At 34.9% G+C, this 27,497-nt stretch overlaps 5 protein-coding genes across 6 annotated transcripts; 3 read left to right on the forward strand and 2 right to left on the reverse strand.

The window, feature by feature from the left end:
* Positions 1-17,693, forward strand: LOC106137293 (cytochrome P450 6B5). The gene is made up of 2 exons (XM_060954367.1): positions 1-2,213; positions 16,658-17,693. Exon 1 carries the CDS (start codon positions 48-50, stop codon positions 1,545-1,547), a length of 1,500 nt encoding a protein of 499 aa, XP_060810350.1. The 5' UTR covers positions 1-47; the 3' UTR covers positions 1,548-2,213; positions 16,658-17,693.
* On the forward strand, positions 2,207-4,952 carry LOC106141365 (cytochrome P450 6B5-like). The gene has a single exon (XM_060954369.1). The coding sequence runs from the start codon at positions 3,198-3,200 to the stop codon at positions 4,689-4,691; it is 1,494 nt and encodes a 497-aa protein (XP_060810352.1). The 5' UTR covers positions 2,207-3,197; the 3' UTR covers positions 4,692-4,952.
* LOC106141946 (uncharacterized) lies at positions 4,970-26,198 on the reverse strand. 2 transcript variants are annotated; one of them, XM_060954371.1, is made up of 3 exons: positions 26,060-26,198; positions 25,311-25,658; positions 4,970-5,847 (listed from the first exon to the last, which is right to left on the reverse strand). In XM_060954371.1, exons 1-3 carry the CDS (start codon positions 26,109-26,111, stop codon positions 4,970-4,972), a joined length of 1,278 nt encoding a protein of 425 aa, XP_060810354.1. In that variant the 5' UTR covers positions 26,112-26,198. The 2 variants fall into 2 exon arrangements, with proteins under 2 accessions (XP_060810354.1, XP_060810353.1); XM_060954370.1 differs by lacking the exon at positions 4,970-5,847 and adding an exon at positions 24,100-25,012.
* On the reverse strand, positions 10,667-12,508 carry LOC106141848 (cytochrome P450 6B5-like). Its single transcript, XM_013343486.2, has one exon. The coding sequence runs from the start codon at positions 12,478-12,480 to the stop codon at positions 11,005-11,007; it is 1,476 nt and encodes a 491-aa protein (XP_013198940.2). The 5' UTR covers positions 12,481-12,508; the 3' UTR covers positions 10,667-11,004.
* LOC106141366 (cytochrome P450 6B5-like) lies at positions 14,103-15,884 on the forward strand. The gene has a single exon (XM_060954368.1). The coding sequence runs from the start codon at positions 14,161-14,163 to the stop codon at positions 15,658-15,660; it is 1,500 nt and encodes a 499-aa protein (XP_060810351.1). The 5' UTR covers positions 14,103-14,160; the 3' UTR covers positions 15,661-15,884.
* Positions 26,199-27,497: the final 1,299 nt, after the last annotated feature.

Raw genomic sequence — 27,497 nt, forward strand, 5'->3', positions numbered from 1 at the left:
AATTGGGTTATGTTTTCCATACTTGACGAAACAGTGGACTGATAACAATGTTAGTTCCAACAATATTGCTTATTGTATTAACAATATTGTTGCTTATTTACGTTATAGGAAAAAATAATGAAAACTATTGGAGGCGACGCGGTATCAAATTCCACGATAGAAATAAAGTGGCAGGTGTTTTTTGGGATTTCTTGACTACTGACAAACCGTTGTTCGAAATAGTTGGAGATATTTACAAACAATATCGCGATGAACCAGCTGTCGGTTTTGGCGGCTTCATGACTCCAACGCTACTAGTCAATGATTCAACGAACCTCCAACACGTATTCCAAACAGATTTTCATTCATTTAGTCAACGAGGGACCGAAATCAATAAGGACGATCGTTTGGCTGATAACATTCTGTTCATGAATGGTAACAGATGGAAACTAGTGCGGCAAAGTATGACACCAATCTTCACCAGCGCGAAATTGAAGAATATGTTCTACATAATGGACAAAAGTGGAAAAGATTTCATTGATTACCTGAAGAAGAATCCAGAAAGATTAAAGGGAAATGCTTTCGAATCTATATCAACATTTTGCTGCGCCGCCATCGGAGCTGCCGTTTTTGGTGTTGTCTCCGAATCAGTTTTCGATTCACCTTTTATGGATATATCTAGGAGAGTTTTCAGAAGTACCTTCGTAAGAAAAATTAAAGGGTCAATTGTCAATTTAAGCCCGTGGTTAACGAAGACGCTGAACATCAAACTATTTTCTGAGCATGAAGACTTTTTCATAGGTGTCGTTAAGAAAATGATTCGCCAACGTGAACAGCAAGAAATAGGTCAGAAACATGATTTTGTAGATATGTGCGTGAGTTTACAAAGAAATGGCACTTTAATAGATAAGGACACTGGATTGGAATTGGAACCTACAGATGAGTTGTTAGCAGCACAGGCTTTCTTTTTCTATTTGGCTGGAATCGACCCTAGTGCTGCGGCCATATTTGCCTGCTTAATGGAATTAGGTAGACATCCGGAACACCTCCAAAAAGTCCACGATGAAATAGATATGACTTTTGAGAAACTTAATGGTCAATTGACTTACGAGTCTGTCATGGAAATGGAGTATTTAGAAAAAGTCTTATGTGAAAGCTTACGGGTATTGCCTCCCGTCGGATTTTTAGTGAGACAATGTAATCAGGATACTGTGTTGCCTGTAGGAAATATTAAGATTGAAAAAGGTACTAAAATATTTGCAGCAGTGTATGAAATGCACCACGACCCCAAATACTTTCCGGATCCAGAAGTGTTTGATCCGGAGAGATTTGCTTCGAAATCGGCTCAAGACAATATTGTATACATGCCATTTGGCAAAGGGAATAGGCTATGTATTGGAATGAGGTTTGCCCGTCTGCAAGTTAAAACTGGATTGATACATTTTCTTCGACATTTCACAGTGAAAACTAAGATAGATGGTGACAAACTCCAGTTTGCCAGGGAGATTCAAGTTAGACCAACTAATGTAGAAATCGAATTTATACCTAGAAAAATGAAAGATTTGTAAATAAACTAGGTTGGATGAAGTTACTACTGTATGTAATGTAATAACAGTGAATTGGACGAATCAAGCAAGAGTGGCATCGTTATAAATAACGGATAAAGTTTGTGATAAAAATATGTTTGTTCTAAGAATAGATAGCGCAATTGTGGTGTAATTTTATCATACGATTGTACCTGGCAACAAGCAATTTTTGTGAAGAATTTGAAGTAGTTTCTGTTTTTGTGAAATCACATATGTTTTATTGATGACTCTTTTTACCACATGTCCCGAAATATTTTACTAGTAGATGTTTGCGGAATGATTGATAATGATAACTCTTCTTCTTCCTGGCTTTAGACCTTCAGCTATTGCAAATAAGATGAGTATTGTGTGTGTATAAGTGAAGAACATTGTTGTGATATTTAGTATTTGATTCTCAATATGTAAATAAAATATGAACATTATTTAAATTTTATTGCATAAAAAATACAAACCTCATAATTTTAAAATACCTTAGGTTGTTGAATCAGTTTTCCATAGAACAAGCTTTAAACTAACGTTGACACTAGATTAATCTGTGTGATTAGTCCAGTAAACAATTATATAAATTTGCGTACCTGTCCTCAATCTTGAAAGTGGACCAACCTAATTTAAATATATATTTTATAAGCGTAATAATAGTTTGTTAAGGTAATTAGATAAAGCAGTTAGATAATTATGTTTGCAAGTAACCAAGTCAGACATTTGTCAAATTTTATTAGATGTCATAAGGTAAATGATTACTCATCCCTGGTAACTAATTAAAATTCTTTGTATTCATTCTTTTATATTTATGGGATAACAATGCTCTCACATCACATCACTGTACTAAATCACTATTAGAATAATTAAGATCATCTTAATGTTAATAAGCATGCTTTTATAATTACTACACCATAAATATAATCGGAACTGTTTGGTCTACAATATTGTTTACTATTTTTGTAATTTTATCTGTATTTTTGACTGTTTGTGCCACAATAAATGAAAAAAAAAAAAATTGTATCAAAGTTACCAGTGACCAGCGGGGCTAGCATGGCATGCGCGGCGCTGTTTTTATCGCGCGACAAACTACAACTGATTCGCCTTTTATTAAGGCACTAGCTGTTCCCGCGACTTCGTCTGCGTGAAAAGTTATTTTGGGCATCATTAAAGCCCTTAAGGATGAATAATTTTCCTCGTTTGTTTCACATTTTCCATTATTTATTCGCTTCTTATAGTTGCAGCGTGATATTATATAGCCTAAAGACTTCCTCGATAAATGTTCTATTCAACACAAAAATAATTTTTCAATTCGAACCAGTAGTTCCTGAGATTAGCGCGTTCAAACAAACAAACTCTTCAGCTTTATAATATTAGTATAGATGACAGGGACAGCAATAGTTTAACGGGATAAAAACTGCGTCGCGCATGTCATGCGCCCCGCAAGAAGTGATCGCATTGATGTAATGAGCTTTCAATAAATAAAAATATACAATAATCTAAACAAATCAAATAACGGGTAACGTACGAGTTCATGATAAAATGCAATTATTTACATGAACTTATTATCAAAGTGCTATATAAATTACCAAGAGAATCTGTTTACTCGATTATTGAGTGGATTCATATAGTGAAAACAGTCAGCTATTAAACATGTGGTTTACAATTATATTACTTTCATTTATAATACTTTTAATGACATTTTATATGATGGGCAAGTATAATGAAAACTATTGGAAGAAACGTGGTGTTAAATTTCACAATAAAAATAAAGTCTTTGGTGTATTTTGGGACTTTTTGACGAAGGACAAAGCAATGTTTCAAATAATTGGCGATCTCTACAAACAATATCACGACGAACCGGCTGTTGGTTTCGGCGGTCTCCTGACACCATCATTACTTGTGAATGATGCTCTCAATATTCAACACATTTTTCAAACAGATTTCCAGGCATTTAGCCATCGAGGACTTGAGGTCAATGAAGATGATCGTCTAGCTGATAACATTCTGTTCATGAATGGCAACAGATGGAAACTGGTGCGGCAAAGTATGACACCAATCTTCACCAGTACAAAACTGAAGCAAATGTTTTATATAATGGACAAAAGTGGAATTGATTTTATAACTTATCTCAAAAATAATCCAAAAAGATTGAAAGGAAACGCTTTTGATTCAATATCGACATTTTGTTGCGCCGCTATAGGAGCTGCTGTGTTTGGTGTGGAATCAGAATCGGTTTTCGATTCCCCATTTTTAGATGTCGCTACACGAGCTTTCAAATCTACGTTTAAAACTATTATAAAGACGACGATCATGAATTTAAGTCCATGGTTATCACGAAAATTAAAACTGAAGCTTTTTTCTGAGTATGAACAATTCTTCATTGGTGCTATTAAAACAATTATTCGCCAAAGAGAGCAAGAAAGTGGCAATAAACATGATTTTGGAGACATGTGTGTTGTTTTACAAAGAAATGGCCCATTGAAAGATCGGGACACAGGTCTCGAGATAGAGCCTACCGATGAGCTATTATCTGGACAAGCTTTCTTTTTCTTTTTAGCCGGGGTTGATCCAAGTGCTGCTGCTATATATGCTTGCTTATTAGAACTGGGTCGGAATCCTGAACACCTAAAAAAAGTTCACAACGAAATAGATAGAACATTCGAGGAGCTGAATGATAATTTGACATATGATTCTGTCATGAAAATGGAACATTTAGAAAAGGTGTTATGCGAGAGTTTGAGGCTGCTTCCACCTATAGGGTTTTTAGTAAGACAATGCGTCGAAGATACTGTGTTACCTGTAGGTAATATTAAAATACAGAAAGGTACTAAAGTGTTTGTGTCAGTGTATGAACTGCATCATGATCCTAAATATTATGCAAATCCAGAAGTATTTGATCCTGAGAGATTTGCGTCAGAGACACCACAAGATAGTAGTATTTACATGCCTTTTGGCAAAGGCAACAGACTTTGTGTCGGTATGAGATTTGCTCGACTGCAAGTAAAAACTGGACTGATACATTTTCTTAGGCATTTCACTGTGAAAACAAAAATAAATGGAGATAATCTTTGTTTCCGAAAAGATCAAATTCAAGTGAGGCCTTACAATGTAGACATTGAATTTATACAAAGAAACTTACAATAATAACAAAAGATTGACAAGATTTTTAGAAAGCTTTACCATATTAATATAGTCAATTTGATGTAAGCACAATTAGAATAAAATACAATTAGACCGTGACAACCATTGCTAGGACGTTAATAATATTGTATACTTTATGTTTGTATTATTTGTATGAAACTTCTTTTCTCTTAAAAATGGCTATAATATATATGCTTTTGATAAAACAAAAAAAAAGATGTCTTTGACTGAACTTTATTTAAAGCAGATAAAATTAATTAATATAAATTATTACCCCAAACCTAAGATATTAGAGTAAAATTTTTATATCTATCATTGCCTTCATAATTAATTTCTTCTGTTTTATTAGATGATGTTGCCCATTGAGTTACTGTAAAATCTCCTGGTGTAATTAGTATCTCATTCGTCGTATTAATTAACTCATAACTTGTATTATTAAGTTTATCTATTCGTTTTGACAGCGATTCTATAGCATCATCGTTATAAATATTTATAAACATTTCCTTAGGAGTTTGTAGAGTGTCATCTTCATACTCAAAACTTTTGTTGTTTGAATTATCAGCTGTTTCATTTAAGCTAGCTGCAGTAGTCTCATGCATTGTACTACTCGATGTATCTAAAACTTCTTTCTGTGATATAAATTTTTTATTATTATACATCATCGCATTAGTATCATTATCTAAAACTTTTGAGATTATTTCTATACCAATGTCGGTATTATTGCTATAGTCCAAATTTTCTAAACTACTGGCGATTAAGTCATTAATCAATTTTTCTAAAGAAAACTTTTCCGGTTCAGCTGGTATTTTTTCTGCATAACTAATATTTTCATGACTGGCATGTTTAAAATGCGACCTTAAGTCTCTTTTGAAATATCTTGGGATAATTGAGGGCATAGATATGAAATGCACTGGGCTTTTTGTTGCTACGTCTGGTTCTGTTTCGTACGTTTTTGGAATAGTCACTTGTTTTATTTTATTCAATGGCCACCTATTACCCCCCACGTCTGAGTATGTATTAGATTTAGAATTTTTTACTTGTTCTCTTAGATTGTACTGCATGTGCACCCTAGGTAGTTTGCGATATTTATAAATTGTTTTGTAATTATCAAATGGATATTTGTTCATAGGTTTCTTGAAAGGAGGTTCCGTTGTAGTCACTGCAAAACAAATACAAAAAGAATGCTATAAATACTCTGTTTAATATTTAACAAATTTTAATAGAATAGAAATAGAATAGAATCACACCTGTGTCTGTGTCTCATACTTGGCGTATAACGAAACAAAGTACCAATCAATTAAATTTTCTCAAAAAAATCCTGAAGCGTATTCAATATGTGTAACGGAGCAAGTTGACCGAAATACTTTGCTTAATCTTTTCATAGCACCCCAAGTACTACTTACATATCTTAAGCGTAGGCCCAATGGATCGAGCTTATAGAACAAAAATCAACTTACCAGCATTCGTAGAGCGCAAAGAGATGCTCCATACAGATATGGACACACTTGAGGATTCAGAAGTCCTTTCAAAAGAAAATTACAAAGGTTGGTGACTGCTTCCAATAGGCGAACCCCATTATCCCCTGCTGAGGCAGACATAAGTTCCTTCAAATGATCCGAACGAAGACCATCCAAACCAGAAGCGGAACCAGTCTGAAAAGAAGACAGTGCCACAGAAACTTGTGAAGAATCAACCGTGAGACATCTGTTAGAACGGTTCGGCTCCGAAGGCAGTCTCAATGGACGAGACGGTGTAGGATGTTTCCGTATTAAGGAATTACGTGTATGCATATCACAAGGTGCAACAGAACAATCCGACAACAAAAGACGAACCGCACCTCTAAGATCACCGTTAAATACCTTTGCCTCTATAGATCTGTTAATAGAATATAATTTTCCACGATCGTCAATGTTGAGCACTTCATCATTAACACCATTAATATTTTCCTTCACTTTCGAGGTAAGAGAGGACCGTCCCTCACGTTTTGGTACTCTTAAGGCAGTAAAAGAGAAAGATAAGAGATTTGACCACGCGAGGATGCTATTGTCTCTCAAACAAATCTCTATTACGGAAGCCAGTTTGCCTGCGGCCAAGCATCTTGCTCCTTTAGGGATATGCTTCAATACTGGCACATTTTTTTTTAATAAAAAAAGATTATTGAGTACACTGAGATCATCAGTTGCATGTGTTTGTACTGAAGAAACAGAGTCCGGGCAAACCTGACTTGGACCGCGCCTATGCATTCGACCAATATGGACAGCTAATCCTCTAGGGATAACGTATTGGCGCGAAGTATCCGGGCAAAGAGGACATGAGCCATGATTTGACATTATTACCAGTCCATAAATTATAATAACTAAAAGATTAAAAAATAATATTTAAATATACAGATCAAATTAAAACATCAATTTATCGTCAACATTAATAAATAAAATTCATTCATTCATTCATTCATTAATAAATAAAATAAAAAAATATAAAACAAACAAACCAAATTAAACAATTAGCAAAGAATTAAATATTATAAAATTCTATGATGTCTCTTATAAAAATAAATTTAAATCAAATAAAAATAAAATCAATAAAATTCAAATAAAACAATAAAATTATCTGCTACAGCGGTGGTCGATGTAACTTTCCAGCGCAAATTGCAAACCATCGTCAATTTTCTATATTCAATCAGACTCCTTCTCCAGAAGCGTCACATTAATATATATATATAAATCAGCAGCAATTGTGTTGTTAAACTTCTTCTTCACAACCGCCGAATAAAATCAAATTCTACCATATCCATAGTTATATTAATGATGGCAACATTATTCAAATGTCAAACTCTAAATAAGAGTGTCAATTGATGTTGATAAGACAGAAATAAATCCTCCTTGAGGGTAGATATTTAAAAATATGTTGACTTTCCAATATATCACTCCACTGCATTCCAAGTCCAACTTAACTAAATGTACTTTTCCTTATTTTGTAGATTTAGGTATATGGTTAATAACACTACCACACCTTCACTAGAAGCTGGCCGTCACATTATCACATTTTGAGGTCCGAAACCTAGAACTTTCAATTTTTTAAACAATAAGTTTCAAGAACTTCGTGTATACAGGGCTAGGGTTGCCCTCTCCCCTATAGTCATTAAGTTGTTCCAACACTCTTCATGATCAGACTCCTGACGCTGCAGTTGCGTCCTCACATCTTCAGACAGGAACCCGGGGTCCGCATTTGATCGTAATGATTCATGATCCTGGATTCATGACCCTGAGTTAGGGTTTTACACGAAGCCCAAATGACCTCGACAACCTTGTACAAACCAGACCAGCTAACTATGAACTTGTCACACATGCAGTTGCCTGAATGTGCAGATATTTCCGCATGATATTTTCCTTAACCGTTAAAGCATCGGTTAGTAATTAACATTTCTTATTACGACGGTATGACATTGCAATAACTTAGGTACTTAAAATACAACGCGAAAGCTACCTTCAACTTAGTAAATAAATCTATACCTTTATTTTGTGAAAAAAGGTCTATGATTAATTACACAATTTATCATTTATATATCATTATCATTGGAGCCTCATTTTTAAATTACTCACATTTGTTGTATGGTGCATTGATTTGGTTATTTTTTTATATACTAGAGGCCGCCCGCGACTTCGTCCGCATTTAAACCCTATCAATCCCGCGGGAACTCTGGGATAAAAAGCCTATGTGTTATTCTGGGTCTTCAGCTACCCACATATCAAATTTCATCGTAATCGGTTCAGTAGTTTTTGCGTGAAAGAGTAACAAACATCCATACTGACATCCTTACATACTCACAAACTTTCGCATTTATAATATTAGTAGGATTGTATGTAAGTGTTTAGTATGTAACCTATTATTCATATTCATATTATTTTTTTTAACAGTTATCGCATCACCCGTACATCTATCTCAGTTTGGTCCAAATGTTCGACTGGCAGAGAATGTCTTGTGACATTAAGTCCACCTATTGTACATAATACTTGCGTAAAGTTTAAATAAATAAAACGCACACATACCTTTAAATATTCGACGTTTAGCAAATTCGTTTCACTACTCACAATATTCACTATGATAATTGGTTTCAGCGCTCCCAATATTCACTAGGTTAATGATATCACTGTTAATAATACTATCTCATAATACAAATTAAAGGTTAAAAATAAAATTGATAAGTTAAATATTCACGATAATGTGCGCAGGAGTGTTGCATAGCGACAATCGTGCGAATCAGACTGACTTAGAAAAATAATATCCTCACTAAACTCAGTCTATTATGAAGGTAGGCGTTTATTATCTGCATTTATGTCTTGGTCATTCAACAATTTACCGGAAAAGTCATGTAGGTATGTTGTTAGAATCTGTGAGATTGTTTCTATAACTATAGCCCGCGACTCGCGACTTCGTCCGCCATAAATCGAAAATTTTTACACCTGTATCGCCCCCGAAACCGCCGAGCTTGCATGAAGAGAGTTATGAATGTGGATGAAGCGAAGGAAATATGCAGAGATCGTGGCAAGTGGAAAGAGGTAGTCTCTGCCTACCCCTCCGGGAAAGAGGCGTGATTTTATGTATGTATGTATGTATGTATCGCCCCCCTTAGAGCGGTAAGCTCGTAGCTATATTTTTTGCGTGACGCGACTGTAGAATCCAAACATACAGACAGGGATTCTGAAAAAAAAATGGCTTATTACTTAGACTTCTGTGCCCCAATTTTTAGAGTTTGAATCCCAAAGAAGGCATGAAATAATATTTTTCTCATTGGTCATTTGAATCCAATTCATAATAAGAGTATTACACACTGACTGTCTGGTGGATTTGGTGTTTGGCGTGTAGGTTCCTTATGTAGTCTAAATTATACTTTAGCTTTATGTTTTAAAACTAGTATGTTCTAAATTGTACAAATTTAGCTAGACCTGAGTAAATTTGATAGCGATAACGAACTCACAACATTGGGTAATATTTATCTACCTTATAAATATTGCGCAACATTCCTAACAATGATATTTTATTTTTAATCGCCTTAAAAAAAGGCGGTTCTCAGTTAGACCTGTATGTTTATTCGCGATTATCTGGCGTTTCGTTAAACCGATTTTGATGCGGTTTTCAGGGAAGTGTTTGTTACACTTAGGAGAAGGAGAAATTTAACCAGGTTCAAAAAAGTTGGATATTGATTAGAGGCGGGTCTCTTTTTACAAAAACAAAGCAAATAACGAGATAATATTTATATCTTAAACGCAAAGACGACTGATTGACTGACTGATATATCAACGCGCAGCCTAAACTACTGGACCGATTGAGATGAATTTTAGCATACCGATAGTTGTTATCATGTAGACTGTCTAGTTTTTACACTATATTTAGCTGAGATAGTTGAACATTGACATAATTGACATCATATTGTCATCATATCATCATATATAAAATTACCTTTGCTATTAATCATAGTTCATTGAAAAAATATTGAAAAATATTTTAATATTAATTAATTTTTATTTCAGAATATTTACCGGTTCTTCAATAAACGTGTCGTGTGGTTCATGACACCAATAGGTAAAAGAATAGGATCACTCATTCTCTTTCCCATGGATGTCGTAAAAGGCAACTTAGGGATAGCCTTGTGAACTTGGACTTCTTTTAGGCGACGGGGTTGCAACCTGCCACTTTATATGAATCTCAATTCTATCAGTAAGCCAAACAGCTTATCGTGGCCTATCAGTATTTTCAAGACTGTTGGATTTGTCTACCCCGCAAGGGATATAGACGTGATTATATGTATGTATGTCATTAAACGTCCAACGGAATCTTATAAATAAAAGTATAAGGATTATGATTGAGTATTTATTCAATTTACTAAAGAATATTTATTAATGTTACTTAAAGGTATTAAAGGACTTTAATTATAAAAAAATATACTATGTGCGTGAACGACGTATCTTCATTAAAGTTAATACACACATGCATCTTGACACTGATATAATAGAGTTTTCAATTAACAGCTTAAATTTCACAATTAAATCACAAACACGAGTAATATTTACAAGATTTTTTTTTGTAACAAATTATACAGATTGTGTTGGCCTCGAAGTAAGTTCGTTTAAGTTAATTGTGTTGCGAGATACTAACTCAACTATACTATTTGTAAATACTTATATACTAGATAAACATCCAAAACCCAGGCCAATCAGCAAATTTCGTTTCACATCATGCTCCGATTGGGATTCGAACCTGGGACCTCAGGTGTCACAGACAAGCGCACTGTCGCTGCGCCGCAAAGGCCGTCAATTTAATTCCTAGGTATGAATTCAATGTCCACATTTTTCATTCTGAGTTGCACTTGATCTTTACCGAATCTTAATCCACCTTTGTGCTCAACCGTTTTTATATCAAACGAACGCAACACGTGAGCTAAAGCAGCTTTTGCTTGTAATTTAGCATATCTAGCACCAATGCATATTCTGCCTCCTTTACCAAACGGCAGATAAGTTTCACTTTTTTGATCTGTTAAATTTCTTTCGGGGTCAAACATCTCGGGGTTTTCGTGATACCGAGAGTCGTGGTGAAGCTCGTAAACGGCTGTATACATTTTAGTTCCCTTTGCAACTTTAATATTCCCAACAGGCAACACGGTGTCCCGAACACATTTTCTAGTCAAAAAACCTATCGGTGGGAATATTCTTAAAGATTCATTAAAAACCTTATCCAGATATTCCATTTCGCCAATAGCGTCGTAGGATAATTGCGCGTTATATTTGTTATAGACATCCTCAATTTCTTGTACCACTTGTTTGAGTATATTTGGATGTTTTCCAAGTTGGATGAGAACAGCGAATATAGCCGTAGCTGTGGGTTCAACACCGGCTGTGAAAAAGAAGAACGCTTGAGCTGCAAGAAGTTCGTCGGAGGGCAACAACTCGTAACCAGACTCATCTCTCATAACACCATTCTTCTGTATTTGAATACATATGTCAGCAAAATCATGCCTCTTTACTTTTTCTTGTTCTCGTTTTCTCAACACTTGTTTGATAGCACCGATGAAGAATTCTTCGTGTTCCGAGAAAAGTTTCAGTCCCAACAATTTGAACAGAGGAGTGCACAAATTGGATAATGAAAACCTTATATTGCTCCACAAGGTAGGACGAAAGGCGGCTCTAGTTATTTCGAGGAATGGGGAATCGTAAGTTGATTCTGAACCGATTCCAAAAACGGCACCTCCAATCGCCGCGCAGCAGAACGTTGATAGCGTATCAAACGTGTTTCTTCTCCATTTCTCAGGGTTGTTCTTCAAATGCTCCACAAAGTCCAGCGCACTTTTGTCGATGATGTAGTACATATTCTTTAGTTTCGCGGCAGTGAATAATGGCGTCATGTTTTGCCGCATCAGTTTCCATCGCTTACCACCCATGAACAATATGTTATCAGCCAACAAATCCCCTTCGTTCATCTCGAACCCTCTCTCGCTGAACGAAACAAAATCTGTTTGCATCACCGCGTGAACATTTTTAGCGTCAGTCACATAAAGGGAGGGTGTGAAAAACGTTCCGATACCTATCGCTGGTTCGTTTGGATGTTTCTTGTAAATGTCGTGGAATATCTGAAACAACGGCCGATCGCTAATCAGAAATTCCCAGAACGGTCCCAAAACTTTGTTCACTTCGTAAAACTTTGCACCGCGTTCCTTCCAGTAGTTCTCATTGTATTTGCCGTTCAAATAAACGTAAATTAAGATAAGGGAAATTGACAATAGCAGTAACACAATCATGTTGACCGGTCAAATGTAACTGTTCAAAATCTGTTATTGTATTCCAACTTTATATTTCATCACTGTCTCATTTTGTATTATTAACAAAGAAGCTGATATTATTATTGATAAGTTAACTACCTATTGCTTAGAATCATTTAAATAACAAATCACGTTTTGTAGCGATGTAGATGAGAAAGCATTTTATCTAATTGAGGCGATTAGTTTATGCGATATTTCCAATAATTATAGTATTTGTTTTAATGGTTTATCTATTGTTATTCTCTTAATAAGTTAATTTGAGATAAAACGTTATTATTTTATTTATGCTTCTGAACAAGCCAGATTTGATAAAAAATGTTTTCGTCTGCATTCGTATAAACTATGTTATCGTACCTAAAGTTTATAAACATAAAGACATTTTAAATACATCTTGGAACTATAGAAATGAAGAGGAAAAGCAAGAGTTCACTTCTTTGCAAACTGTTGTTGCTGTATATTTATTTTATAACATAAAAAATATAAATTAAATTGTAAATAAACAAAAGTGAAAGGATTATAATTAAGTATTTATTTAACTTTCCTTAAAAATTTTATTATTATTACTTACGTGTTACATGTGCGAGAACATCTGTTAGTCTATCAAGACTGCTGGCTCTGTCTACCCCGCAACGGATATAGACGTGATGATATGAATGAATAAATGGAAAAAATAACAGATATCCCTTGAGCAGATCTATTCCAGTCTTCGTATTTTTTTTAAAGAGCAGAAAAGACACAAGATTTAAAAAAGACGTACGAGTAGATATATAGATTAAACTCTTTATTGCACCATAAGAGTAAAACATACAAAACAGCACAAAACAGATAGAAATGGTACAAAAGCGGACTATATATATAATTTGAATATAAACGTATATTAAAATGAACAATAAAAATAAAAAAATGAAATATAATATGATAGTAACTTACCGATGTACATACAACAACAAATACATAAAATATACATACATATAATCACGAACACAAAGTGTCAACGAACTCTCTCTCCTACCCGTGGATGTGGTAAAAGGCAACTAAGGGAATAGGCGCACATTAATCCAATGCAAGCTTCCATGCTCGTCAAGAAAACATAATGTGTGCCAACTACTTCTATTACCGTGCAGATAATTAGAGCCGATCAAGGAAAAGGCTTCAAACATCAAATTCGTAATATTTCTCATAATACTTTTTCACGTATTCATTCATATAATCACCTCTATATCCATTGCGGGGTAGACAGAGCCAGCAGTCTTGAAAGATATAGGCCACGTTCAGCTGACAGAGGTTTAATGAGATTCAAATAGTGACAGATTGCTAGCCCATTGCCTAAAAGAATCTCAAGTTTATAAGCGTATCCCTTAGTCGCCTTTTACGACATCCCTGAGAAAGAGATGGAGTGGTTCTATTTTTTTATATCGGTGCCAGGAACCACAAGGCACTCTTATTATGATTTTTTTTTCATTATAGGTATAAAGGCCCATTTAATCATCAAAACGTGTAACACTCGTAAAAACAATCTCAAACTTTATCATATTGTTTACTTTTTTATATTCTTACCGACAGTTCACTGTATCTTATCAACAGTTGACTACATATATATAAATCAGCGAAGAATTGGGTTATGTTTTCCATACTTGACGAAACAGTGGACTGATAACAATGTTAGTTCCAACAATATTGCTTATTGTATTAACAATATTGTTGCTTATTTACGTTATAGGAAAAAATAATGAAAACTATTGGAGGCGACGCGGGATCAAATTCCACGATAGAAATAAAGTGGCAGGTGTTTTTTGGGATTTCTTGACTACTGACAAACCATTGTTCGAAATAGTTGGAGATATTTACAAACAATATCGCGATGAACCGGCTATCGGTTTTGGCGGCTTCATGACTCCAACGCTACTAGTCAATGATTCAACGAACCTCCAACACGTATTCCAAACAGATTTTCATTCATTTAGTCAACGAGGGACCGAAATCAATAAGGACGATCGTTTGGCTGATAACATTCTGTTCATGAATGGTAACAGATGGAAACTAGTGAGGCAAAGTATGACACCAATCTTCACCAGCGCGAAACTGAAGAACATGTTCTACATTATGGACAAAAGTGGAAAAGATTTCATTGATTACCTGAAGAAGAATCCAGAAAGATTAAAGGGAAATGCTTTCGAATCTATATCAACATTTTGCTGCGCCGCCATCGGAGCTGCCGTTTTTGGTGTTGTCTCCGAATCAGTTTTCGATTCACCTTTTATGGATATATCTAGGAGAGTTTTCAGAAGTACATTCGTAAGAAAAATTAAAGGGTCAATTGTCAATTTAAGCCCGTGGTTAACCAAGATGCTGAACATCAAATTGTTTTCTGAGCATGAAGACTTTTTCATAGGTGTCGTTAAGAAAATGATTCGCCAACGTGAACAGCAAGAAATAGGTCAGAAACATGATTTTGTAGATATGTGCGTGAGTTTACAAAGGAATGGCACTTTAATAGATAAGGACACGGGATTGGAATTGGAACCTACAGATGAGTTGTTAGCAGCACAGGCTTTCTTTTTCTATTTGGCTGGAATCGACCCTAGTGCTGCGGCCATATTTGCCTGCTTAATGGAATTAGGTAGACATCCCGAACACCTTCAAAAAGTCCACGATGAAATAGATATGACTTTTGAGAAACTTAATGGTCAATTGACTTACGAGTCTGTCATGGAAATGGAGTATTTAGAAAAAGTCTTATGTGAAAGCTTACGGGTATTGCCTCCCGTCGGATTTTTAGTGAGACAATGTAATCAGGATACTGTGTTGCCTATAGGAAATATTAAGATTGAAAAAGGTACTAAAATATTTGCAGCAGTGTATGAAATTCACCACGACCCCAAATACTTTCCGGATCCAGAAGTGTTTGATCCGGAGAGATTTGCTTCGAAATCGGCTCAAGACAATATTGTATACATGCCATTTGGCAAAGGGAATAGGCTATGTATTGGAATGAGGTTTGCCCGTCTGCAAGTTAAAACTGGATTGATACATTTTCTTCGACATTTCACAGTGAAAACTAAGATAGATGGAGACAAACTCCAGTTTGCCAGGGAGATTCAAGTTAGACCAACTAATGTAGAAATCGAATTTATACCTAGAAAAATGAAAGATTTGTAAATAAACTAGTTTGGATGAAGTTACTACTGTATGTAATGTAATAACAGTGAATTGGACGAATCAAGCAAATGTGGCATCGTTATAAATAACGGATAAAGTTTGTGATAAAAATATGTTTGTTCTAAGAATAGATAGCGCAATTGTGGTGTAATTTTATCATACGATTGTACCTGGCAACAAGCAATTTTTGTGAAGAATTTGAAGTAGTTTCTGTTTTTGTGAAATCACATATGTTTTATTGATGACTCTTTTTACCACATGTCCCGAAATATTTTACTAGTAGATGTTTGCGGAATGATTGATAATGATAACTCTTCTTCTTCCTGGCTTTAGACCCGGTTGCATCCTCACTTTTCCTGAGAGGAGCCCGGGGTATGCCTTTGACCAGGATTGGATGAGTTAGGTGTTTGCACGAACCGACTCCCGTTTGACCTTCGCAACCTTTGCAAGTAAACGTAAACCGTATTGGATTGATCATGGTTATACATTCAGTTGCCTGAATGTGCAGGTTTCCTCATTGTTAGCGCATCGGTTAGTATTCAAAGAAATGTACATAACTTCGGAAATAGTCATTGGTACAGTGCCGAGGTGGGATTTGTATTTGTGCCTTCACGCATCACGTTTTAACAGGGCATGATAATGATAACTGTCATGTAAAATTTTATGCACATCTTCAGCTATTGCAAATAAGATAAGTATTGTGTATAAGTGAAGAACATTGTTGTGATATTTTGTATTTGATTCTCAATATGTAAATAAAATATGTAGATTATTGAAATTTTATTGCATAAAAAATACAAACCTCATAATTTTAAAACGCATTAGGTTGTTGAATCAGTGTTTCATAGAACAAACCTTAAACTTACGTTGAGGCTAGATTAATCTGTGTGATTAGTCCAGTAAAAAAATATATAAATTTGGGTACCTGTCCTCATTCTTGAAAGTGGATCAACCTAATTAAAATATATTTTATAAGCGAACAAAATAGTTTGTTAAGGTAATTAGATAAAGCAGTTAGATAATTTATGTTTGTAAGTAACCAAGTCAGACATTTGTCAAATTTTATTAGATGTCATAAGGTAAATGATTACTAATCCCTGGTAACTAACTAATGTGATGCTATTGTATAATGGAAAAATATGCTTGGACGTTTTTAATATTGACAATGATACAAGGCAAGAGGCCGCTCGCGACTTCGTCCGCATGGAAAACCTATCAATCCCGCGGGAGTTCCGGGATAAAAGGTAGCCTATATGTTATTCTGGGTCTTCAGCTGCCTATGTACCAAATTTAATCGTAATCGGTTCAGTAGTTTTTGTGTAAAAGAGTAACAAACATCCATACTGATATACTCAAAAACTTTCGCATTAATGATATACGAGTATGTAGGATAAGTAGCATGGCACGCGCGACGCTGTTTTTATCGCGCGATAAACTACAACTGATTCGCCTTTTATTAAGGCACTAGCTGTTCCCGCGACTTCGTCTGCGTGAAAAGTTATTTTGGGCATCATTGAAGCCCTCAAGGGTGAATAATTTTCCTCGTTTGTTTCACATTTTCCATTATTTCTTCGCTTCTTATAGTTGCAGCGTGATATTACATAGCCTAAAGCCTTCCTCGATAAATGTTCTTTTCAACACAATAATAATTTTTCAATTCGAACCAGTAGTTCCTGAGATTCGTGCGTTCAAACAAACAAACAAACAAACAAGCAAACTCTTCAACTTTATAATATTAGTATAGATGACAGGGACAGCAATAGTTTAACGGGATAAAACCTGCGTCGCGCGTGTCATGCGCCACGCAAGAAGTGATCGTATTGATGTTATTAGCTTTCAATAAATAAAAATATAAAATAATCTAAACAAATCAAACAACGGGTAACGTACGAGTTCATGATAAAATGCAATTATTTACATGAACTTATTATCAAAGTGCTATATAAATTACCAAGAGAATCTGTTTGCTCGATTATTGAGTGGATTCATATAGTGGAAACAGTCAGCTATTAAACATGTGGTTTACAATTATATTACTTTTATTTATAATACTTTTAATGACATTTTATATGATGGGCAAGTATAATGAAAACTATTGGAAGAAACGTGGTGTTAAATTTCACAATAAAAATAAAGTCTTTGGTGTATTTTGGGACTTTTTGACGAAGGACAAAGCAATGTTTCAAATAATTGGCGATGTCTTGAAGTGTCGCTTATTATTTTTGGGATTTGTAAAATAAAAATACGGAGCTGTTTTTGAATAAAATTTTGACTATAATTCGTAAATTGAAAAGAAAAAACAAAACACAATCGGACGCGTGCATTGCGTCAATGCGACACAAAGGAGGTTGAATAGGAGCTTCAACATGCCCCCGGGCGTTGAAAGCTATAGGTTCGAGCTTTCAACCCGTCGTAGAAAATACTGGTAATGGGCATATTTTGCTAAATGCCCTGCGGATCACACCAGCTGCTGTTCTTATATCGGCGACGCGCGCGATGCCATCAAGTCCAGGGTAAATTGCCACGACTCGTCCTAATCTCCATTTAAGCGGCGGGAGGTTATCATCCTTTACCACTACTAAAGTGTCCAGCTTCAGATTATCCTGATTAGTCCTTTGCTGAAGTTCAGTTATATATTCATTGCTCCAACGAGCCTTGGTAATCATTTTGTGGTAAGGATGTAAGAGGACGTCCAAAAAGAAAATGGCCTGGAGTCAACGGAGACAGATCGGTTGGATCCGATGAGAGCGGTGTAATCGGCCGGGAGTTTAATACAGCTTCAATTTGTGTGAGCGTAGTGTATAATTCCTCATAAGTTAAATTACAATTGCCCAACACTATGCTAATGATACTTACTCGACTTTAAACCCGCTTCCCAGAGACTCATAAAATAGGGCGCGTGCTCGGGTATAAAATGAAAGTGAATGGATTCAGAAGCTGCACTATCACTCAAAGAATTACAGTTATTTTTTAGAAATTCAGAAATTTCTTTATTAGCTCCAGTAAACGAGGTACCATTATCTGAATAAAGATTGGTAAGTTTACCTCTACGAGACATAAATCGGCGCAATGCGAGCAAAAAATTGTTACTTGTGAGGTCGCCAACTAACTCCAAGTGGAAAGCTTTGGTGGTAAAACAAATAAATAGTGCAATATACACTTTCACTAACCTACAGCCACGACTTTGACGACTAGCACACATAAGTGGACCGGCATAGTCTACTCCAACACTTTGAAATGTGATGATAACCGTCTGGAGCGATGCGCTGCTGTGGTAAATTTCCCATCAAAGGTGTAACAATTTTACCCTTCATACGCGTGCGTACACATAACACAATTATGATAACAAGCTTTTGCTAAATTTCGACCACCAATAGGCCAATAAGTCTCCCTTATAGACGATAATAATAATTGGGGACCAGCATGCAGAAGCCGTTTATGTTCATAATCAAACAATAATTTGGTAAAGACATGAGTGGACTGTATAAGTATAGGGTGCTTTTTATCAATAGGGAAGTCAGAGTTATCAATGCGACCTCCAACTCGCATGATATTATTTTCATCTATATAAATATTAAATTTAATGAGTTGACTTTTCTTAGGCAAACTCTGCTTATTTAAAAGTAAATAATATTCAGGTTTACTCTTTAACCTACGCCCTAAAGATATAAGACAGTGCTTTGCTCGTGATACTTTATCTCATAAAGATTCAGGAGTACCCTTTAAAGGTATACGTGCGCAACACCTACCGTCTTCAAGACGAGATGTGTTCTCGATAAAGTGTTCCTCACACATGAGTTCTTCAGGCGAATAATTAAGTGACTTTGCACTTACTTCCTCTAACTGCCATAAAAGAATTAAATCATGTTGAATATCAACTGCAGATTGAGTAGTTTCAGAATCAACATGTGTGAAGTTGCACTTGATATGACATGCTTGCGTATTACTAGTGATGTACTTATCATAAATAGGACCTGAGATAACCCAACCTAACTTTGTCTCACATATAACTGGCTTCCCCTTACCTAGCCGTAATTGTTGTGTACCTAATAAATCCCAAAATAGATCACAACCAATTAATATATTAACCTCGGCAGGTTTATACCACATAGGGTCGGCCAAACAAATGTTAGGCGGAATTTCAAAATTAAAATTATTTATTTCAGAACGCGGCACACTACTAGTAATCGTAGGCAAAACGAAACAATTAATTTCGGAAGAAAAACTGTTATCTAATGATGTCATCCGCGTATGACACGTTTTATTTACTGTAGAAACAGAATTGTTTATGCCTAGGATTGAGCCAGTAACCTGACTAGTCTGTAAGTTCAACTGTTGACACAGTTTTTCAGTCATAAGACTCGATGTACTTCCACTGTCTAACACTGCACGCACAATATGCTCACGATTATTGTTATCGTGTAATTTAATTAAAACAGTAGACAGAAGTACCTCGCAATGCCCGTTACGTACATTTGCTGACAACGCAACGTCATTCGTATTGTTAGACGCGGGCTGTGGTGGAGAGGCGGACGATGATGTCTCAGATGGAGAGCTATTTCCCTGTCGTGCCTGCTGATTTACATGAATAAGTGTATTATGGCGTCGTTTGCATACCTTGCAACCTGGTTTCTTACAAGAGTTGGCAAAGTGCCCTCTTCGGAAACAATTAAAACATAGTTTATAACCAGGTAGCAAGTTCAAACGAGCCTCAGCAGTCAAAGCCAAAAACTGAGAACAATTATATAAGAAATGATTACCCTTGCACATCGGACAAGTCCTTTGGGTTGTTTCAGCATTCGACTGCTGACTAGAGTTACCTGGTACCGCTACCATAGACTTAATTTTAGGTGTAAACTTATTGTATGACTGGTTACCACGTGACAACTCCAGTGTTTCTAATAAATCAGCACGACTGCGAATAAATGTTAAAAAATCATCGAAAGTAATGGACCTGTTCTGATCCATACGTCCCTTGTATTCCTCCCACTCTCTGTATGTCTTTTGATCTAATTTATGAGTAATGATATGAATTAAAAGAGTATCCCATTGCCTAACAGGTTCGTTCAAGGACTCAAGCGCACACAGATTTTTATTGACTTGATCAATTAATCGCTTTAACATAACAGATGACTCTTTTGTGATAGATTCAATATTAAATAAAGCTGAGACGTGATTTTGTAGTAAAAGACGTTTGTTATCAAACCTATCACACAGAAGTTTCCAAGCAACTGCATAGTTGCTTGCGGAAAATTGTACTGATTGGATCACCACAGCAGCGGACCCCTCCAGAGAAGTGCGTAAATAGTGAAATTTATTTATTTCATCAATATCATCGTTATCATGTATGAGGCTAGTGAAAGTGTCTCGAAATTCCAAATAATTATCGTAAGAACCACTAAATTTTGGAAGCTGTATTGTAGGTAACTTCACAAGACGGCGACTTGCACGAGAACCTTCCTCGCTGCCTGCGCTCAACAGCGGCGTTGAGTTTGTTTGCGCGTGCAATATACCTTGAGCCCTAGCTATTTCTCTATAAAAACGAGACTCAAACTCCTGTCGCTCGATAAACTGGGCTTCAGGATTATCAACTACACATTCTAATTGTAATTGTACCTCGTCATACTGTTCAAATAACGATTCTATCTTACCAATACGCAACTGTAATTCTCTGGCGATCGCATCATCCAAAGTAATGCTTCTAAGTGAATCCAAGTAATTAATAAATGAAGTCAAACGCCCTTTAAAGCTAGCTCGCTTTTTAATGAGTTCCTTCTCGTTCGACATTCTGGGAAACGAGTGTTGTCAACCTGGAATTTATACAATGCAAAAGGTAAATAAGATCACAAGTACACGTATACTAATCACTATACAGCTGCTAACAAATCACGTTATACAAATACAAATTTACGAGAATATCTAATTATTATCATTAGTCATCAAGTAAAATAGAAAACTGTATTATAAAACTGCAAACTGCACAATGTATGTACTTATTTATCTGTATTATTACAAGGTATGTAAATACCTAGCAACTTAATATTGCCTTTTATTACAATTGAGTAGTAAAATATTTTTTTAATTTTTACTTTTAATTTACCTTTGCGTAAGAGGCAATGAAATATGTTGACATTAAACACAAATTAGATAATATTAAAAAATAAAACAGCTGTAAGTAAGCGACACATAAAAAATAGACTGATTTGAAATTGGAACGGAATGCGAAAAAATATGAACCCACGCGCGAAAATTAAATGATGTGAACAAACAATTTAAATTATCAATATTTCGCAAATTTTATAACGAATCAAACTAAATAATGTTGCTTTAATGCACACAATACCTTTTTCAAGTACAATTTAGTCTTAATTCAACGAAATAATTGTAGAACAAAGTTACTACAAAATTGATTTTTGTTCACAGCGTAATGGGTTTTGAATGAAATAAAATGACCTAAATAAGTTATATAATATTAATAAAACTTATTTACTAACCTGCTGGATGAAAATACCTTTAGAGTGTTGGGTTATACTACCTATATTTAATGATTACGCTCAACACCACACAAAATATTTCCTTGCAAATGACTCCGCAGATTGTATGTAATGGCCAATTTTTCCGTCCAAACTTCCAGTCTTGATGGAGATTTTTCCAATAAATATATAAATAGCTGATCCTTAAAATGGTATCCGGCTACGATCCTGGACCATGTCTTGAAGTGTCGCTTATTATTTTTGGGATTTGTAAAATAAAAATACGGAGCTGTTTTTGAATAAAATTTTGACTATAATTCGTAAATTGAAAAGAAAAAACAAAACACAATCGGACGCGTGCATTGCGTCAATGCGACACAAAGGAGGTTGAATAGGAGCTTCAACAGGCGATCTCTACAAACAATATCACGACGAATCGGCTGTTGGTTTCGGCGGTCTCCTGACACCATCATTACTTGTGAATGATGCTCTCAATATTCAACACATTTTTCAAACAGATTTCCAGGCATTTAGTCATCGAGGACTTGAGGTCAATGAAGGTGATCATCTAGCTGATAACATACTGTTCATGAATGGCAACAGATGGAAACTGGTGCGGCAAAGTATGACACCAATCTTCACCAGTACAAAACTGAAGCAAATGTTTTATATAATGGACAAAAGTGGAATTGATTTTATAACTTATCTCAAAAATAATCCAAAAAGATTGAAAGGAAACGCTTTTGATTCAATATCGACATTTTGTTGCGCCGCTATAGGAGCTGCTGTGTTTGGTGTGGAATCAGAATCGGTTTTCGATTCCCCATTTTTAGATGTCGCTACACGAGCTTTCAAATCTACATTTAAAACTATTATAAAGACGACGATCATGAATTTAAGTCCATGGTTATCACGAAAATTAAAACTAAAGCTTTTTTCTGAGTATGAACAATTCTTCATTGGTGCTATTAAAACAATTATTCGCCAAAGAGAGCAAGAAAGTGGCAATAAACATGATTTTGGAGACATGTGTGTTGTTTTACAAAGAAATGGCCCATTGAAAGATCGGGACACAGGTCTCGAGATAGAGCCTACCGATGAGCTATTATCTGGACAAGCTTTCTTTTTCTTTTTAGCCGGGGTTGATCCAAGTGCTGCTGCCATATATGCTTGCTTATTAGAACTGGGTCGGAATCCTGAACACCTAAAAAAAGTTCACAACGAAATAGATAGAACATTCGAGGAGCTGAATGATAATTTGACATATGATTCTGTCATGAAAATGGAACATTTAGAAAAGGTGTTATGCGAGAGTTTGAGGCTGCTTCCACCTATAGGGTTTTTAGTAAGACAATGCGTCGAAGATACTGTGTTACCTGTAGGTAATATTAAAATACAGAAAGGTACTAAAGTGTTTGTGTCAGTGTATGAACTGCATCATGATCCTAAATATTATGCAAATCCAGAAGTATTTGATCCTGAGAGATTTGCGTCAGAGACACCACAAGATAGTAGTATTTACATGCCTTTTGGCAAAGGCAACAGACTTTGTGTCGGTATGAGATTTGCTCGACTGCAAGTAAAAACTGGACTGATACATTTTCTTAGGCATTTCACTGTGAAAACAAAAATAAATGGAGATAATCTTTGTTTCCGAAAAGATCAAATTCAAGTGAGGCCTAACAATGTAGACATTGAATTTATACAAAGAAACTTACAATAATAACAAAAGATTGACAAGATTTTTAGAAAGCTTTACCATATTAACATAGTCAATTTGATGTAAGCACAATTAGAATAAAATACAATTAGACCGTGACAACCATTGCTAGGACGTTAATAATATTGTATACTTTATGTTTGTATTATTTGTATGAAACTTCTTTTCTCTTAAAAATGGCTATAATATATATGCTTTTGATAAAACAAAAAAAAAGATGTCTTTGACTGAACTTTATTTAAAGCAGATAAAATTAATTAATATAAATTATTACCCCAAACCTAAGATATTAGAGTAAAATTTTTATATCTATCATTGCCTTCATTATTAATTTCTTCTGTTTTATTAGATGATGTTGCCCATTGAGTTACTGTAAAATCTCCTGGTGTAATTAGTATCTCATTCGTCGTATTAATTAACTCATAACTTGTATTATTAAGTTTATCTATTCGTTTTGACAGCGATTCTATAGCATCATCGTTATAAATATTTATAAACATTTCCTTAGGAGTTTGTAGAGTGTCATCTTCATACTCAAAACTTTTGTTGTTTGAATTATCAGCTGTTTCATTTAAGCTAGCTGCAGTAGTCTCATGCATTGTACTACTCGATGTATCTAAAACTTCTTTCTGTGATATAAATTTTTTATTATTATACATCATCGCATTAGTATCATTATCTAAAACTTTTGAGATTATTTCTATACCAATGTCGGTATTATTGCTATAGTCCAAATTTTCTAAACTACTGGCGATTAAGTCATTAATCAATTTTTCTAAAGAAAACTTTTCCGGTTCAGCTGGTATTTTTTCTGCATAACTAATATTTTCATGACTGGCATGTTTAAAATGCGACCTTAAGTCTCTTTTGAAATATCTTGGGATAATTGAGGGCATAGATATGAAATGCACTGGGCTTTTTGTTGCTACGTCTGGTTCTGTTTCGTACGTTTTTGGAATAGTCACTTGTTTTATTTTATTCAATGGCCACCTATTACCCCCCACATCTGAGTATGTATTAGATTTAGAATTTTTTACTTGTTCTCTTAAATTGTACTGCATGTGCACCCTAGGTAGTTTGCGATATTTATAAATTGTTTTGTAATTATCAAATGGATATTTGTTCATAGGTTTCTTGAAAGAAGGTTCCGTTGTAGTCACTGCAAAACAAATACAAAAATAATGCTATAAATACTCTGTTTAATATTTAACAAATTTTAATAGAATAGAAATAGAATAGAATCACACCTGTGTCTGTGTCTCATACTTGGCGTATAACGAAACAAAGTACCAATCAATTAAATTTTCTCAAAAAAATCCTGAAGCGTATTCAATATGTGTAACGGAGCAAGTTGACCGAAATACTTTGCTTAATCTTTTCATAGCACCCCAAGTACTACTTACATATCTTAAGCGTAGGCCCAGTGAGTCGAGCTTATAGAACAAAAATCAACTTACCAGCATTCGTAGCGCCCACTTCATCGACGACTTCAGCTACTTGATTACCACTATTATCTACCAGAAACATCGGTCTTTTATTTTCAACTCTAAGAACATGAGCCTCTTCTTGCTGACTTGGTGCTACTTTACGATTATTTTCAGTTTTTCTTAAACATCCATTTGGGTAGCAGTATGTTGCTTGGTTGGGGCACATTTGCACACAAACACATACGGGTTGAGGGTTGCGGAATTCCGAGAATATGATCGAAAAGAAATGTTCCACTAATGAAGCCATGTTATTTTCGCATGGATTAAGCACTGATTTTGATTTCCTATATGTTGGTGGTGGATATTGGGACAAGCATGCTGAAATTATGAAGAAAATTTACATTAGAAATCATGTCGATTTAAATCTCGAAAGAGGCGATTTTTGACTCTGTTCAACACGACAGGAATAAAGATGTGAGAAATGTGTGTGCAAAAATAAAAGCAGTAAAATTATAAACACGTGAATACAAATAGAGCAGTAATGCTTTTGATACAACTACTAAATAGGTTTCGACATCTTACGGCGAGAGAAAAAATCGTGAGGAAACCTGCACATTAAGGCAACTGGATGGGTAACTATATGATCCAATACATGTCAGATTCCCCTGCAAAGGTTACGTAGGTCGGACGGGAGTAGCTTCGTGTAAAAACCTGATTCACCCAATCCAGGATCCATGGTCAAGGGCTTACTATTCTAATCTATTGAATAAAATACTTACATTGAAAAATATTGTTCAAGCAATAAATTATCCAAATAAATTTATATTTCATTTTTCTGGAAACAGTGATGAAAGAAAATTTTGAGTAGTTTGAGAATATTTTTTTGTAATTACATAGTTAAAAAGTAATGCATTTAAAAATTAGAAATATGGACCCAACTCAATTGATTCCGAAATATCACAAGAGAAGTCCGCCAAGTAAGAAACTGGTTAAAGTATATGATTGATTTCATTCCTGTCAGTTGATTTTTAGTTCTAGTACGAGAGCTAAGTGCAGGAAAAGGTATATTTGAAATTTTCCTTGTTTTTGTGTTTTGGACGAGTGGAGTACGTCTTTTTAAAAAGTGAAAGTGCAAATGTAACCCAGAGTATGGGAATATGCTTTTTTTAAATTAATATATACTTTGATATTAAATACTACATACAGGGTGACTTTTAATTCATCTGCATTAATTTAACTGTTAAGTGTAGGTACTCATCTAAAGGATATTTAAAAACGTTAAAAGAAAAATATCGGTTCATATTTCAGAAAGTAGGAAAAAAAATAAAATTATCAAAATCCACGATCCTAAATACGCCATATCACCCCGGCCGGCGGAAAAGCGACGTGTAAGATCCTGAGGTCAACGACACAATTCATTCAGCTGAGCGATCTCGACAACTCTGTACTTTACTTGATCTTGATACTAGAAAAATAATTTATTTTTCAGACATTTATTTACATGTTTAGTTTTAATTTCTTTTTGTAGTATTGGTCTTTAATAAAGCGTGTGACGTAGTTTTTGAGGGGTTTTTAAATGCGAATATGATGACGTTTAATATAAATAAAAATAGGCTCAAACAGCTCAGAAGCATGGGTAAGTCTATGTTTAAAAGGATGCAGTTGTTTTAAATGTCACCCTGTATATTTATACCATTAGTATCAGTGAGAGCTAAGCTGAGATTCCTAAATTGGTAAGAAAGAAAACAAAAAATCATGCATGCAATTTACCAGCTCCTTCTCATCCCGCGTAATTATAAATAAATATATAAATAAATATATACGGGACAAATTACACTGATTGAGTTAGCCTCGAAGTAAGTTCGAGACTTGTGTTACGAGATACTAACTCAACGATACTATATTTTCACAAAATTAAAAAAGGATACGGCGAATAAATTTAAAATCATTTCTATTTATCTAGGCGGTGGATTTTTAGCTACCTGTAACTTTATGTGAATCCAAATTCCGTCATTAAGTCCTCAAGCTAAATGTAGCTTTCGAGTCTCGTGAAAAATGGATCAGTACCTAGTTAGTGATGAATAAGTGACATGTGTATCTAAGAAAAAAATATTCATATTTTCGTCATCTTTACAGCGATAATGAACAAAAAGTTTCAATTTGTAGTCATGTTTTTAAAATTAGCTCTCTACCTATGCAAGTTGTGTCCGCGGACAA

Source organism: Amyelois transitella, chromosome 4 (genome assembly GCF_032362555.1).
Source record: "Amyelois transitella isolate CPQ chromosome 4, ilAmyTran1.1, whole genome shotgun sequence".
NCBI lineage: Eukaryota > Metazoa > Arthropoda > Insecta > Lepidoptera > Pyralidae > Amyelois > Amyelois transitella.